The sequence below is a fragment of the Schistocerca serialis genome, chromosome 12, assembly GCF_023864345.2.
Source record: "Schistocerca serialis cubense isolate TAMUIC-IGC-003099 chromosome 12, iqSchSeri2.2, whole genome shotgun sequence".
Lineage (NCBI taxonomy): Eukaryota > Metazoa > Arthropoda > Insecta > Orthoptera > Acrididae > Schistocerca > Schistocerca serialis.
The window spans coordinates 64,170,423-64,187,738 of NC_064649.1; the positions used below are offsets into that span (position 1 = coordinate 64,170,423).

General features: G+C 45.0%; 1 protein-coding gene across 1 annotated transcript in view; it reads right to left on the reverse strand.

Moving 5' to 3' along the window:
- Nucleotides 1-641: 641 nt before the first annotated feature.
- LOC126427936 (uncharacterized protein DDB_G0285291-like) overlaps nucleotides 642-17,316 on the reverse strand; it is a 33,726-nt gene continuing 17,051 nt past the window's right edge. The window contains exon 2 of the mRNA XM_050089828.1: nucleotides 642-877. Within this exon, the coding sequence (XP_049945785.1) occupies nucleotides 642-877 (236 nt within the window). The remainder of the gene's footprint in view (nucleotides 878-17,316) is intronic.

Below are 17,316 nucleotides of genomic sequence, written 5' to 3' on the forward strand. Positions count from 1 at the left end.
GACCTCGTGCGATGACCATCCGCACCTCGCCCAACGACTCACCGTGCTTTTGTTCGCCAACAGGTCCCCGCAGACACTCCGCAAGCGCCTATGACCATGAATATTGGCAGTGCTCTGGCACCTCTATGCTTCCGACGCACCTCTGTTACAGGCTAAGTATAGAACTGACACCTATCGGAAATTCATACAGGGGCCGAAACGGGAATATTACACGATATCCCACATCAGATTCCTCTGTATTTCAACCGGAATTGGCCGAGGACATACAAACATGTGATTCATTGCTTACTGAACGCCTCTGGTACTTTCCTACGCAATCCACCAATGGGTGGGTGGGTGGGGGGTTGCTTGTGTTCAGTATTGTGAGACGCATCGCGTATCGTGTCGCATATCGAATCGCATCAGTGAGAACCACGCCTAATAGGGCGGAGCGGTGTGGGAGTGTTTCGGACACGTGGTGGACGGCGCGCCTCGCCCCTGGAGTAGTACCGGCCAGCCGGCCAGTCAGCCTTGCAGTCCCTTTCCGCCTCTCCCCGCTGCCGCTGTTCCGCGTCGCCCACGCTGCCGTGCGTGGGCCGCTTGTTTAATTTTCCGCGTCGCAGGCGAGCCATAAAGCAGCGCGGGGCAGCGCGCGCCGTACATTAATCAAAGCGGCCAGTGCTGCGCCGCGCTGTGTACTGTGTGGCCTGCTGTTGCTGCCGTGGTGTGGGTGGGCTCGGTGGTCGCACCCGGGGGACGCGCAGGCCGCGCGCAGCCGTAAACAACAGCTGCTCCAAAAAACTCACCCGCCGCCGCCGCGTCCGCCGTTGGCAGATGCGATGGGCGACGAGTAAATGGCCAAACTTTGTAATAAGCGCCTTCTTGTCCTGTTTATCTCCTAACGGAAACAGACAGGCAAAACTGAAACATGGGTTCCCTCAGGGGTCAGCTTTAGGCCCCATACAACTGTTACTAAAGTTCATCCAGTTGTATTGTGTCCGCTATTTCCATGCTTCGGTAAATTTACAGTTCCTGACAAGAAAAGTGAAACAGCCGAAATACGTGGTCGGATGTCAATGTAACGTTGAATTGTATTGTATTAAATTCAAACGGTTCAAATGGCTCTGAGCACTATGGGAGTTAACTTCTAAGGTCATCAGCCCCCTAGAACTTAGAACTACTTAAACCTAACTAACCTAAGGACATCACACACGTCCATGCCCGAGGCAGGATTCGAACCTGCGACCGTAGCGGTAGTGCGTTTCCAGACTGTAGCGCCTAGAACCGCTCGGCCACCCCGGCCGGCTTATATTGAATTTTATTGTATTGATTTGTATTTTACTGTTCTGTATTGTATTGTATTGTATGTTAACTGTGGACCTAGAAACGACGGAGAGGCTCCGTCCTCGCCTCAGTCACAGTGGTCCAGAACCCTACAACGACTACCGCAGTCCACTGCACCCCTCCGCCGCCCCCACACCGAACCCAGTGCAGTTCGACTCCCCGTGGAACCTCCAGGGAACGTTTCACACCAGACGAGTGTAACCCCTATGTTTGCGTGGTAGAGTAATGGTGGTGTACGCGTACGTGGAAAACTTGTTTGCGCAGCAATCGCCGACTTAATGTAACTGAGGCGGAATAAGAGGAACCAGGCTGAATTCGCCGAGGCAGATGGAAAACCGCCTAAAAACCATCCAAAGACTGGCCGGTTCATCAGACCTCGACAGAAATCCGGCGGTCGGATTCGTGCCGAGGACCAGCCGCTCCTTCCCGCCCGGAAAGCCGTTGACTTTGAATACGTACCCACCTTCAGCAGTTACGTGAATCATCGGAGTTGAAATTCTTTTTGACAGATCGAATGGCCACCGGAGGGGATTTGCATTGTTCGTGTTTAGTGTTGTTACCAAGCCTAGCGCGGTATATAAAGGTCGTGCACAGCATCGGATGTTGAGAGATCGTTGAGAAGGGCACGAGGATGCTGCGTATCCAGAACAGGAACGGGCCTCACTGTGGGACTCCATTTGGCCAGTTGGTCGAATCGTCCAGCATCCAGATCTCAGAGGCATTCTGATGTGACAGTGCCGAGAGTTCTTCCGGGTTGTATGGCCGCTGTCCATGGCACTCTTCTACCCCTGACGTTTTGTCGAAAGCTACGTTGCACATCTTCCGAGGTGCTCCTGGATGTGGCGAGTCTTGTCGGCGAGACTCAGCACAACTAGGAGCACCTCCGAAGATGTCCAACGTAGCTTTGGACGAAACGTCGGGAATAGAAGAGTTCCATGGACCATGGCCATACGACCCGGAAGAGTTCTCGGCAGCTTAAACATCGGGTCGTGAAAGTCTTCACTGTATGATTCTGATGTGACACTGGGCTGATGTTGGGCCGCTCGAGAAGGTGAGGCACAGTCATCGACAAGGTTCCAGTCGAGCACGTCTGATGACCACAACGCATCGCGGTGCTGTGAACCGAGCACATCGTCACCGCTTCAAACCTGGTCCTACCATCCGAGAAGAAATAATGGACTCCCTGCAACATTCTACGTCTGCCTGCTTCATTGGTTGAAGACTATCAACAGTTGGGCTACGGGATTGCCGTCCTACTCATTGGCTGCCGTTAACATCACGAGGCAAATGGCTACCTTAGGAATGGTGGTGTAATTGGGAAGCATGGACAGCTGATGAATGACGTCGTGGGCCTCCACTATTGCGGATGACCATCGGTGGCAAGGATGGTGGAGAGGATCCACTCTTCACGTTATTTTGCAGAGGAACAGCAGTGTTTCTCCTGACCATATGATCCGGGTAGACATGGCATTTGACTTCAGAACATGGTCGGTTGTTTTAATGAAACATTCTCGGGTTTCAAGCCGCGTCAAGTGGTTTACTGCCCACGAGCTTTCGGTGTCAAAATTTCAAAGCGACAAGTCAAAATCTTTCGGAGATTTGCGATTAGTAACATCTACATTTTCTATGTAACTACAAACATCTGAAATCACTGGAAGTTCTCCATGAATTGCTTTGAAATTTTGCATTCGAATACTCGAATGTTTTTATATACCTACTGGAAAGCCATCTGGTGTGTGTGTGTGTGCGCGGAAACTTTAAAAAAAAAGTTGATTTGTTTAAATCTATAACCTCTGAAACTAGTGAAAGTTTTTCGCCGATTGTTTTGAAATTTTAACACAACCTTACACTGGCACACGCGCGAGTATTTATTTACCTATTTTTTTTAAAATATATGTTATACGTTATATATAAATTTAATGAAAGGGAATGTTATAAAGTAGACAATACTGAAACGTTGATTGAAAACAAAAATGTTGTATTTATGGTTTATTGATCTATGATTGGGCAATTACAACAGAATTTGAATTTGCAATAACAATACACATGACTGAAGGTCAGAGAAAGGGGAGAAGGAGAGATTGACAGAGAGAGGGGACAGGAGGAGGTGGAGGGTGGGAGGGGGAGGAGAAATCGAGAGTATATGAGAGAGAGAGAGAGAGAGAGAGAGAGAGAGAGAGAGAGAGAGAGAGTGAGAGAGGAGGGGGGGGGGGAATTGTTCTGACGTAACGCAAAGCGCCGCCTCGAAGATGAAGAACGCCAGAGCAGGCAGGCTGTGAGACGACGTAAGCCGATAGCACGCTGATTAGGAAGTCACCACTTCAGGATTCAGGAGCGGCCTCTACCAGAACAGAGTATAAGCGCCGCTCCTGCCAGTCACGGACGGACAGTGGAAGACGAACACTAGCAGAGAGGTCTAAAAGAGCAGTGATATTAACGATAGCAGTGACTTATGAGCGAGTGTGAATGACTTGCATGACATTGTATATAGCTAGAAACATTAATTATTTGCAAGTCGCCCATTGCTTGCTACAGCTGGTTGTAACCAAAGTAAAGTATTGTCAATCTACTTTATTGTAATAAAAACCATTTCATATGATTTGCTTGAATTGTCGTATAGCTATCAGAGAAAGCAGCATCTTTTAGGTGCATTGTAAGAAATGTTCAAATGTGTGTGAATTGCTAAGGGACCAAACTGCTGAGGTCATCGGTCTCTAGACTTACAAACTAGTTAAAGTAACTTATGCTAAGAACAGCGCACACACACACACACACACACACACACACACACACACACACACACACACACACACACACACGACGGACGATTCGAACCTTCGGCGGTAGGAGCAGCGCAAACCGTGACACGGCACCTCAAACCGCGCGGACATCCGTGCGGCACACGCTATAAGAGACGAGTGGGCAGGACACGACATAGATGAGAAACAGATAAAGGGAGATGATGGACTGAGAGAGGAAGCAGGAAGTTGTAGAGAGAGAGGGGAGAGGAGAAGATGGACAGACGGAGGAGGAGGAGGAGGAGTATGAAGACATCACGATCAGAGAGAGGAGAAAAGGAGAAGCAAGGGACAGAGAAAAGGGGATGGGGAGATGGACAGACTCAGGGGAGAAAAGGAGATAAGGACGTGTATCCAATTCTGATACATCTTTCTTTTCCATTTAAGCAGACTAAGCCGCAACAGAGCTTGGCAGGGTACAGCTAATACTAATAAATTTTTGCGCTCATTAAAAAGAGAGTAATACACAGGGAGCCCCTCCTAAAAGTCGCTTTTTCTCTCATGTTTCGGCAGAGATCTGCAATTTTGTTATATCCCCTGATCTGCCCCTCACACGATATGTGTGAGGACCAGAATTAGTGCGGGCTTCGAGATGAGATGGGATGCTCCGTTATACTGTTAAATGGGCTTACACTGCCGACTTCTTTGTAAATTTGAATCTATTTTATAATCACCAAAATATCAACACATACCATGCCAACCTGTGAAGTTACATTTCGCTTTATGCTTCCATTCTGCGTCCATAACTTTTTGTCAGGCTATGTAAAAAGTAATTTTCCCCCTACGCCAATACGTGAATGGAACAGGAAAGAAGTTCACAATATTGGTACGAACTACCATCTGCCGTGGACAATACCCGCGTTTCTCAACCTTTTTTCCGTTTGGGTCAAAACAAAGTACTTTTCAGACTTACACAACACCTGTCCACACGATTTTTTCCGAAAACACAAAAAAGCAAACACGAAAAATACACAGGTGAGAAACCTGATGCAATAGTCGTATGAGCACGTACAGCTGGCGGCAGTATCGAGTATACAAGGTGTAAAAGGCAGTCATTGGCGGAACTGTCATTTGTGACCAAATGATTCAGATGAACTGGTTTCTCACCTGATTATGGGCGCAGGACGGGAAGTAACAGACTTCGAACGCGGAATGGTAGTTGGAGTTAGGCGCATGGGACATTCCATTTGGGAAATCATTAGGAAATACAATATTCCGAGAACCACAGTGTCAAGAGTTTGCCGAGAATTCCAAGTTTCAGACATTACCGCTAACCACGGACGAGAGAAGTTGCCGACGACCTTCACTTGACGACCGAGAGCAGCGGTGTTTCTGTAGAGTTGTCAGTGCTAACAGACAAGCAATACTGCGTGAAATGACAGCAGAAATCAGTGTTGGATGTACAACGACCGTACCCGTCGGGACAGTGTGGCGAAATCTGCCGTTAATGGGCTACAGCAGGAAGCGACCAACGCGAATGCCTTTGCTAACAGCACGACATCGCCTGCGGCGCCTGTCTTGGGTTTGTAACCATGTCGGTTAGACCCTAGACGACTGGAAAACCATGGTCAGGTCAGATGGTACCCGATTTCAGTTGGTAAGAGCTGACGGTATGGTTCGAATATGGTGCAGACACCACGAAGCCTTGGATCCAAGCTGTCAACAAGACTCTGTGCAAGCTGATGGTGGCTCCATAATGATGTCGGCAGTGTTCACACGGTATGGATTGGGTCCTCTGCTCCCATTGAACCGATCATTGACTATAAAGGTTTATATTCGGCTACTTTTCGACCATTTCCAGCTAGTCATGGACTTCACGTTCCCAAACAAAGATGAAATATTTATGCGCCATTTCACCAGGGCGCTGTTCACTATTGTTTTGAAGAACATTGTAGGCAATTCGAGAGAATGATTTGGGCACCAAGACATCCTGACACGAATAGCATCGATCATTTATGAGACATAATCGCGAGGTCATTTCGTCCACAAAATCCTCCACAGGTAACAGTTTCGCAATTATGGACGGCATCGCTCAATATTTCCGCAGGGGATTTTCAACTACTTGTTGACTCCATGCCAGTGCGTTACGACGGGGAGAACAACTCTGACACTAGAGTGTCTCCCATGACGTCTGTCGCCTCAGTGTACAAACGAAACATTTTTTATTATAGAGCAACTGTGAGATACAAATTTTACAAATATGTTAATTGTTGTTGTTGTTGTTCTTGTTGTGGTCTTCAGTCCAGAGACTGGTTTGATGCAGCTCTCCATGCTACTCCATCTTGTGCAAGCTTCTTCATCTCCCAGTACCTACTGCAACCTACATCCTTCCGAATCTGTTTAGTGTACTCATCCCTTAGTCTCCCTCTACGATTTTTACCCTCCACGCAGCCCTCCAATACTTAATTTGTGATCCCTTGATGCCTCAGAACATGTCCTACCAACCGATCCGTCCTTCTAGTCCAGTTGTGCCACAAATTTCTCTTCTCCCCAATCCTATTCAGTACCTCCTGGTTATTTATGTGATCTACCCATCTAATCTTCAGCATTCTTCTGTAGCACCACATTCCGAAAGCTTCTATTCTCTTCTTATCCAAACTATTTATCGTCCACGTTTCACTTCCATACATGGCTACACTCCATACAAATACTTTCAGAAACGACTTCCTGACACTTAAATCTATACTCGATGTCAACAAATTTCTCTTCTTCAGAAACGCTTTCCTTGCCATTGTCAGTCTACAATTTATAACCTCTACTTCGACCATTATCAGTTATTTTGCTCCCAAACAGCAAAACTCCTTTACTACTTTAAGTGTCTCATTTCTTAATCCAATTCCGGCAGCATCACCCGATTGAATTCGACTACATTCCATTATCCTCGTTTTGCTTTTGTTGATGTTCATCTTATATCCTCCTTTCAAGGAGGACTTAAGTGTCATGAATATAAACATATGAGCATAAACGGAAGTGATGCAACAAAGAAACTTACAAATCTCACGACACACCTGTAAGATGCAGATGTGGTACACGAATGACTTGTATTTACAATTCATCATTTATTTTTTTATATCGTTACGTTCTTCGTTGTTCCTGAGAGAATGGCAAGAATGTAACTGGTAAAAGTGAGAGCAAATTTACTGATATTTACTAATCGTTTATTTTTTATTCTTGAGACCCCTGTTCAACTGTTGTTGAATGAGGGAACCGCTAGTTTTATTGTGTTACTGTATCGCATGGCCTTCTTTTTCTACGGACACCATGGGAGTCCATCACGAGTTCACAACGGGCGAAACATAAACCGATTGATGGTGCTTTCAGTCGCAGCCCCCAGGCCGCAGTAGAGTGATGCTAATGGTTGGGGAAGTCCAGTGGAGTCATAAAGTTAAAACGGCTGGAAATATTAGTGGCACGGGGAAAAAGTGGCGCCTCTCGACTGCCGCGGCGGGAATACGGGTTCTCCACATGCAACTGTGATGCTGCTCTACTTGCATGAAGGGTCTTAAGCGCATTATTATCTACATAATGTACAACTCTGAACATGGCTGACGTTTGCGGCAACTGTATACAGAAATTTGAAAAATATGTATAAATCAGCCAGCCGGTTGCATAGGTTTTCTATATACCTTGACGAGGTTTCGTCACCTCTAAGGGTGACTTTATCAGAAGGTAAGGTAATTTCATGAAGAACATATCGTCAGAGATCACTGTACATCTTTGGCGATGTGTTATTCATGTAATTACCTTACCTTCTGATGAAGTCACCCTTATAGGTGACGAAACCTGGTCAAGGTATCTAGAAAACCTTTGCAACCAGTTGGCTGATTTTTACATATTTTTCAAAAACCTACATAATGGTCAATGCAGAGTAGAGATAAACACCACAACGAGATTCTCACATGTAGTAGAACTAAACATCATAATTTCGAAGGCTGCAAACTTCCGAGGCTGCTGTTACTGAAGAGAAAGTCTTTTACGCTGCTACTTCGCGTCATGTTGCTGTTCAGTTTCTTCTTACACGGTCGAAGTTTCGACCCCTCTACCGGGATCTTCTTCAGGATCTTCTGGTGTTCCCGGGCAGCTAAAAGATCAGTGGGATTTAACATACTTGGTATGCCGCGATCGCATTTAGACACTTTTACTGTTCGAAGATGACTGGTTGCAACAGTCTTACGCTGCCATCATCTGATCTTGTGGAACTTGCTACAAAATTGGCATGTTCTGCATCTACCTCTAGACAGATACTCCACAATTCACTGTACCAGTACTAGTCGTTTACTTTCCTTTCCACTAGCAAATACTGGGTGATCAAAAAGTCAGTATAAATTTGAAAACTGAATAAATCACGGAATAATGTAGCCAGAGAGGTACAAATTGACACACATGCTTGGAATGACATGGGGTTTTATTAGAACCAAAAAATACAAACGTTCAAAAATGTTCGACAGATGGCGCTTCATCTGATCAGAATAGCAATAATTAGCATAACAAAGTAAGACAAAGCAAAGATGAAGATCTTTACAGGAAATGCTCAATATGTGCACCATCATTCCTCAACAATAGCTGTAGTCGAGGAATAATGTTGTGAACACCACTATAAAGCATGTCCGGAGTTACGGTGAGGCATTGGCGCCGGATGTTGTCTTTCAGCATCCCTAGAGATGTCGATCGATCACTCTACACTTGCGACTTCAGGTAACCCCAAAACCAATAATCGCACGGACTGAGGTCTGGAGACCTGGGAGGCCAAGCATGACGAAAGTGGAGGCTGAGCACACGATCATCACCAAACGAAGCGCATCTGTCGGACGTTTTGAGAACTTTTTTTTTTGTTCTAATAAAACCCCATGTCATTCCAAGCATGTGTGTCAATTTTTACCTCTCTATCTACATTATTCCGTGGTTTGCTAAGTTTTCAAATTTATACTGACCTTTTGATCACCCGGTAGATCGAGAGAAAAACGACTGTCTGTATGTTTCCGTGTGAGCCGTAATTTCTCGTATGTTACCTTACGTGCGATCTATGTTGGCGGCATTAGAATCACTCGACAGTTAGCTTCAATTGCCGGTTCTCTAAATTTTCTGAATAGTTGTTTCCCGAAAAGGATATCGCCTTCCTTCCTGGGATCCCCATTTGGATTCCCGAAGCATGTCCGTAACACTTGCGTAAAATTCGAAGTTACCGGTAACATATCTACCAGCGCGCCTCTGAATTGTTTCGACGTCCTAAACGAGCTCTCCTTTACAGCTAAACCACTCTTTCCTAAATTCTCCCATTAAACCGATTTACTTTTCCACATTTAGAGTTAGCTGCCATTGATCGTACCAACTACAAATTTTGCTCATTTATGAACATAAACTTCTCTGTCTCAAGAAAGTTTAGTATATTACGTGAAGTCGAAGCATAAAGGCACTCCCCACGTATACATGTCTTGATAGAATTCCAGCTGATAAACTGCACAAAGTTGATAAAATCCTCCTCTCGCCCACGCATGTTGGCAGCGAACGTGACTGCACAGCACTTCACTGCCGACGGAGTGAAACCGGTCAATTTGAAACAATAAAAGTATCTACACTGTGATCGCGGCTTTCGAAATGTTTTGATTTCCAGTCATACCGATCACGTCACAGCACAGCATGTGTACCTTAAATGAAAAGTCATAGTCTCATTCGTTTATAAAATGGAGATTTCCTGCGCTTTTTCTGCAGATGGGACGTTGCTGGGTGACATTTTTCTGTCTACTATTGTGGGGCTGTCGGCTGTCGTCACTGCGTAGTTAGACAAGCAGGCAGAGAAAGAGAGGGGAAATACAGGGTGGCTCACGAAATGTGTTACCATTTTGTTTTTGAATATAAACTTTATTGTCAATACATTCTGAAAGGAACATATACTATAATGAATAGCCGTCCATGGAGATTTGTTCTAACTCAGCACATGCTCAATATGTCCACCATTTCGTTTCCTAACTTCCTTCAAACGAACACTGAAGTTAGTGATTACCCTACGGCACATGTCTTCAGTAATTTCACTGCAAGCTTGAAGAATGTCTTCTGAGCTCCATTAAATCACATGGACGTTTTGGGAACTTTTTTTTTTCCTTTAGGTACCCCAAAAGAAAAACGTCACGTGGATTGAGGTCTCGACTATTGGGGCGCCAATTTTGACCGTCCTTTAAGCGGCCTGGAAACCTGACTGAAATGATCCGCATGTCGAAATGCTCGTGTAAAATCTCCAACACAGTGTTTGCAGTATGTGGCCTTGCTCCATCTTGCATGAACCACTGCGTGTAGAAGGGCAAGGCAGTAACAAGACGCTGTGGAATGAAGCTATTGCGAAGCACGCTCAAATAACGCTCGCTGTTCACAGTTTCTTCAAATAAAAAGGGTCCAGTAAGTCCGTGACTGGAAATTGCTGCCCACGCTGTAATCCTCGGAGCATAATGTTGTCTTTCATGAAGTACTTGTCGGTTTTCAGTGGCCCAAAAGCGTACATTTTGTTTGTTAACCACACCATCTAAATGAAGATGCGTCTCGTCTGAAAACCAAACGTAGTTGAGAGTTTCTTCCCTATGCTCCGCCGACTGAGCAGTCTCTGCTGCTTGTGTTGTTCAGTGAGCTTCTGTGCACAGGTCATCTTGTATGTGTACATATGGAGGTCACGTTTAAGAATGCGTTGAACGGAGCGTCTGGATATTCCCAGTTGCACTGCTGCCTTTCTTCACGATTTCCCGGGACTTCTTTGTACAGCAACTCGTACCGCTTCAATATTCTCCGGCGAACAAACAGGCTTAGGACGAGGTCGCTTCGCTTCCAATACTGTTCCTTCCTGTACAAATTTATCGTACAACCTGTGGATGGTCTTCTTGCAAGGGACTCATCGTGTTTTAAACTGTTGTCGAAAACGCCTCTGAGTCACAACAAGGCGTTTCGTTTCATGAAAAAGGAACACAATTGCCGATCGTTGCTGTGTCGTCAGTCTTCCATTGTCAGCCATTGCTGCTTACTAGTCTCCTAGCGGCAGTATAGTGAATTACACGTCATTTCGTAACTCATTTGTTTTTCCAAGCTCTGCTGGTACTGCTGTAGAGATCCCAGCGGGATATCTAATGTGCTTCGTAAATTGTGAAAGAAACACTTGATAACACATTTCGTGCGCTATCCTGTATTTCTCAAAATATTAATTACGTGCTGCAGAGATGCCTTTCCGCTAGTTGTTCGTGTTTCTCGCGCACCGTGGCTGGGTGTTTACTTCCTAGACGGCGGGAAGCGAAGAAGCTGGAAGCCCATGTATGTAAAATGTGTGCCGCAAGCCGGTGACTGGGCTATTGGCCTCATAGCACCAAGAGTGCTGCCTTTCGTTCACCGAGCGGCACTAGGAGAGGGAGGGTGGCGGGACCATCGTCCCAGCTGCCTTTGACTTCCCTCCCCTCTTCCCCCTCCCTCCCCCGCTCAGGAAAGATCCCTACTACTCATCTGATAGCAGGCTGAGTGGAAAAGAGGCCGTCGTGGCAGGAATGGAACGAGGAAAACTAACTGCTAAAAATAAAATAAAAACGGTCTCGATCACGTTTCCAGATTTTTCATTTGTTAGCAACCAGTTTCGGCTCATTCCTCAAGACAATCATCAGGCTTTTCACCGCTGTTATGGCCGCCGGTAGCAGCATTTTATAGCGATCGCTGTGCTCCACTCACAGAATGCTTTCAAATATAAAAATATCAACGCGCCTCTGCGGTACTGAACGCATGACCTCCATAGATAGTCAAGCACTCCACTCGCTATTTTCGGGAATGGGAAAAACCGACCAGTTAGAATCACTACCGGTTTTTCAGTTTTGAATAACGTGTATTTTTTCGGCATTTGTTTGTTCTCGGTTACAAAAGATGCTTTTTTTTAGCTTTTATTAACAAACTGGGTAAAAAAACCGAAATATCCGTCAGCCATAGCACCAGTTAGTTTTTATTCGTAAAATTTCCATTACTTTGAAGTACTGCGTTATTATAGAAAATGGGGAAAGCGACCAGTGCAGTTTCAATAACAACTACGACAGAGAAGAGCTACAAACATACGGCATAAGAACTGGTGCAAAATTACTGAGACAATAGCGTGCCTGTTACCCTGTGACGTGGCCTGTTGGTTGGTACGCGCGAATATGCAGTGTGCGAGTGTTTCCGCTCTCGTCTATATGTTACTTTCTGACTTGGGCCTTGTTTTGGATTGGATTGTTTGGGGGAAGAGACCAGACAGCGAGGTCATCGGTCTCATCAGATCAGGGAAGGATGGGGAAGGAAGTCGGCCGTGCCCTTTCAAAGGAACCATCCCAGCATTTGCCTGGAGCGATTTAGGGAAATCACGGAAAACCTAAATCAGGATGGCCGGACGCGGGATTGAACCGTCGTCCTCCCGAATGCTAGTCCAGTGTGCTACCACTGCGCCACCTCGCTTGGTAGTTTCTCACTGTCGTCGGCGTACACCAGTTGTGTTACAGAAGGGCATAATCTCTAATCTGTAAGCATTTTGCGAGGTGGGGTATCAGTGAAGTACCATGCCGCATTTCCTTTACAGAATTAAGAACGGGAGGAGCGACAATAGACTTGTGACACCATATAAGGAGAAAATTTATAATTTAACAATTCATTCATAGTTTACAATAAAAATTGAAGAAGTAGCTGATCTCCAGAATGAGATTTTCACTCTGCAGCGCAGTGTGCGCTGATGTGAATCTTCCTGAGAGATTAAAACTGTTTGCCGGACCGAGACTCGAACTCGGGACCTTTGCCTTTCGCGGGCAAGTGCTCTGCCAACTGAGCTACCACAGAAGCTCTTCTGCGAAGAGCTTCTATGAAGTATGGAAGGTAGGAGGTGAGGTACTTGCAGAATTGAAGCTGTGACGACGGGTCGTAAGTCGTGCTGGGGTAGCTCAGTTGGTAGAGCACTTGCCCGCGAAAGGCAAATGTCGCGAGTTCGAGTCTCGGTCCGGCGCACAGTTTTAATCTGTCAGGAAGTTTCAGTAGCTGATCTGTTGCCTTTGTCTACGTAATAGGCCTTTATCTGCTTGTAGCCCTTGAAAACAGACAAATTAACACAGGAAAATTGAGTCCTTCAATTTCAGTTTTCACCATTTAGCGCTGACCATTTCCTAATGCCCAAATAGTGTTACGATCCTCAAGTACGACATGATTTTTGAGCAGAGTTTCAAACACTTGGCATCAGTAGCAGAGTACTGCTGATTCTCTTGTAGTACACAACCACTAATCACTCTCCCAGAAAAGCAGCGAACGGTGGACGGAATAGGTTTCCTTCTATATGCCTGTTTTTTTAGTAGTATGATTCCATGTATCTTGAAACAGAGGTATTCAAACTTTTTAAATCTTCGTTCAATTTCTGTGTTGATTGCAGGAAATAACAGGAGTAAAAAAGCAAAAATAATTTATTTTAGAAACCAGATCTTTTGAGCAGTTTTAACACTCAGGTTAAACTGTCATTGAAAATAACCGATATAACCGAAAACTAGTCGTTTCAGCGATAACCACCAGCCCTACAACCGCCGTGCCGCCACTGAAATCACTTCCGTTGTTACAAACCTCAACTCCTTCTCGAACTATCCTTCCGTAATGTACTATTTCTTGGTTAACACTGGTTTGGTCGCAGTTCTTCTGATGTGCCGCAGATTTCACGTTTCGTTTTAAACGCGTGTGGCGTTCGTGCTTCTTAATACTTTCTCATACTGACCTCTCAGTTTCGCCTGCAAACACTTTGCCACAACCCCTTGTCACTTCACAGACTCCCGCAATGCGAAGGTGATCAAGTTCGTCTGATGTTGGTCGGGAAAATTGTTTTCTTTTTTTCTGAGTAAAAATGTAAGTCTTCATACAATTCATCCGAAGAATTCTGTTTACGCTGGCAGTAGCTCTAGATGGATGGAGACTTCGCTCCTGCTAGTCAAACTGTACACTGAAGAAGCAATGGGCCGGCCGTTGTGACCGAGCAGTTCTAGGCGCTTCAGTCTGGAACCGCGCGACCGCTACGGTCGCAGGTTCGGATCCTGCCTCGGGCATGGATGTGTGTGATGTCCTTTAGTTAGTTAGGTTTAAGTAATTCCAAGTTCTAGGGGACTGATGACCTCAGATGTTTAGTCCCATAGTGCTCAGAGCCATTTTGAAGAAGCAATGACGGGAGTTAAAAAGAAGTCTAAAAGTGGGATTGCAATTCAGGGTGAAAGGATAGCAGTTATAAGATTCGCTGTTGACATTGCTATCGTCAGTGAAGAGGAAGAAGAATTGCAGGATCTGTTTAATAGAATGAACAATCTAAGAGTGTAGAATATGGACTGAGAGTAAATCGCAGAAAGACGACAGTAATGAGAAGTTGGAGTAATGAGAATACCGAGAAACTTAACATCAAAGCTGATGATCACGAAGTAGATGAAGGTACGGAATTGTGCTACCTTGGAACCAAAACAACCCATGACGGACGTGAAAACCTGGCTACCACAGGTAAAGACGGCATTCCTGGCCAAGAGAAGTATATCAGTATCAAACATAGCTCTTAATTTGAGGAAGAAATTTCTGAGAATGTACATTTGGAGCTTCGTGAAAACCGGAACAGAAGAGAATCGAAGCATTTGAGGTGTGGTGCTACAGAAGAATAATGAAAATTAGGTAGATTGATAAGGTATGGAATGACAAGATTCTGGTCAGAACTGGCAAAGGAAGGAGCACAGGGAAAACACTGACAAGAGGAAGGGACAGGATGGCAAGACATGTCGGAAGACGTCTGGGAGTACCTTCCACGGTACTACAGGGAGCTGTAGAGGCTAAAAGCTGTAGAGGGAGACAGAGATTGGTGTACATCCAATAAATGATGGAGGACGTAGGTTGCAAGTGTTTACTCTGAGAGGAAGTAGTTGACACAAGTTTGGAACTCTTGGGCGGCCGCTTCAAACCTGTAGCAAGTCTGATGACACGAGACAAACTCTAGGAAAGAAAACTATCCGTACAGACTGAGAAGGTATCCCTCGTACATCTTATTAGCATAATTAATACTATTTCGTCCGCAGCTCGTGGTCGTGCGGTAGCGTTCTCGCTTCCCATGCCCGGGTTCCCGGGTTCGATTCCCGGCGGGGTCAGGGATTTTCTCTGCCTCGTGATGACTGGGTGTTGTGTGATGTCCTTAGGTTAGTTAGGTTTAAGTAGTTCTAAGTTCTAGGGAACTGATGACCATAGCTGTTAAGTCCCATAGTGTTCAGAGCCATTAATACTATTTCACTTGACAGCCCTGTCCATGGCCAGTGCACCATAGAAGTCGACGTTCAGTGTCCGACACAATCCATAAGTTTTTGCCTTGCATAAACTTCATATTACGTGAAGATCCTGTTTAACATATGAGAGAAGTAATAATTTAAAGAAAAGTTTTTTTTTTATGAACGTAAGTATCAAGATCGCTTTATATATTGCAACGTTGCTTTTTCTACTAATAACAATTTGAAAAAAAAAACTTCATTCATAATGTACATTCCATGCGTTCCCCTTTAGAAAATTCTGGTGTCTACAAAATTGTCTGCGTTACTTGCTCCTCTTATTATATAGGACAAACAGGACGTGCCTTCACTACCAAATATAAAGGAACACTGGCTAAGAAAAAATGGCACTAGCCCTCCAAAATTCGTCTTTTGCTGACCATCTTCTAATTACAGATTATTCACCCAAAAGCCATCTACGATAGCAATATTTTGCACACCGAAAAGAAAGGGTGCAGACTAGATATTCTAGAAGAATTAGAGATTTTCAAGCATTTTGCTCGAAAGGATATTTTTTTTTTTTTTTTTTTTTTTTTTTTTTTTTTCACTTGCCGCCCTGATTTTACGACCCACCACCTAAGTGCTTAAGGTGGGTCTATTTTGACCACTTGGCCGCTACGACCGGTGTGCGGACTCTGATGTAGTTGATGAAACTCACACCAGTTCCCGCATCCGGTCGCACCGTTGCCCGTGTCCCGCCACGTGGAGGCGGGTCTGTGCTTTTTTTTTTTTTTTTTTCTTTTCTTTTTTCTTTACTTTGGCAGCTTTCCCAAAACCGATTTAACAAAAATTTTACAAAAATTAATTTTGAATTGGAAGAAGGAAATACAAGGAATAGTTTAGTCTGAAGAGGAGAAAAGACGATAGGAAAGGAAGAGATGATAGTCCCACCACCGTAGGGGACTGAGGATGAGCGTCTTGGGATTTATCTTCAAGCCTCTGATCCTCAGTCCCCTAACCTTAGCCTAGGAAGTTCTATTCTATTCTAGTTGTGGCGTTTGATATCTCTATTTATGTTCTATCTGGTTACTTGTATACAGGTTTAGAGTGCCGTGGTAGCTGATGGCAATTGCGACGGTGCGCCGACACTGTTTATGTCTAATTTTATACATTAATCTATTATCAGTTTTAGGTCTACTTATGTAAGTCTATTGCATGTCAGTTGTTTTATATTGAGACTTAGTTTAGTTCTTCCACACTATGGTGTCTGTCTGGGTGCTGCATATAGGTTTATTGTCTGTGTGGTCTTCTGTTCCTGTATTCTTTGTGGCATTCGTCAGAAATTTTGTCTGTTAGTGCGTTCAGTATGTCCCAAAGTTCAGGTGTTCTGATCGCGTCGTATATGTGTTCCTCTGTCTGTAAGTGTTGTATCCCAGGTGTGTTCCTGTGCTGTCTGTATTTCCCGCAGAATAGGATTGTGTGTTCGGGGGTTCCCATACCTCCACATGTACACGTTGATGTGTCTCTAAGACTCACGCGATTTAAGTGCGTGGGATAAGGTCCGTGGCCAGTCAAGAAATGCACCATGCCGCGGCTAGGATCGGCATGTTTCATTCTTAATCTTTCCGTTATGTTCGGAAAAAATGTATAGACTCTCCGTCCCTTATCACTTGTGCCCCATTCCTGTTGCCATGTGTCGATTTTCCATTTTTTGAGGTCCCGCTTATTGTTCAGCGGGGAACCAGTCAATATGTTGACCTGGTCTAGTCTACCCATCTTTAACCAGTACAGAGCGGCCCGATATTTGATTGTGATATCTATCGGGAAAATTCCTAGCACGACACACAGTGCTTCAACTGATGTAGTGCCGAAGGCTCCCGATAGTCGCAGAAGGACGCTTCTCTGCCCTCGCCTAACCGCTGTTCTGTTTGTGACGAGGTTGAGTCTGTGCGCCCATG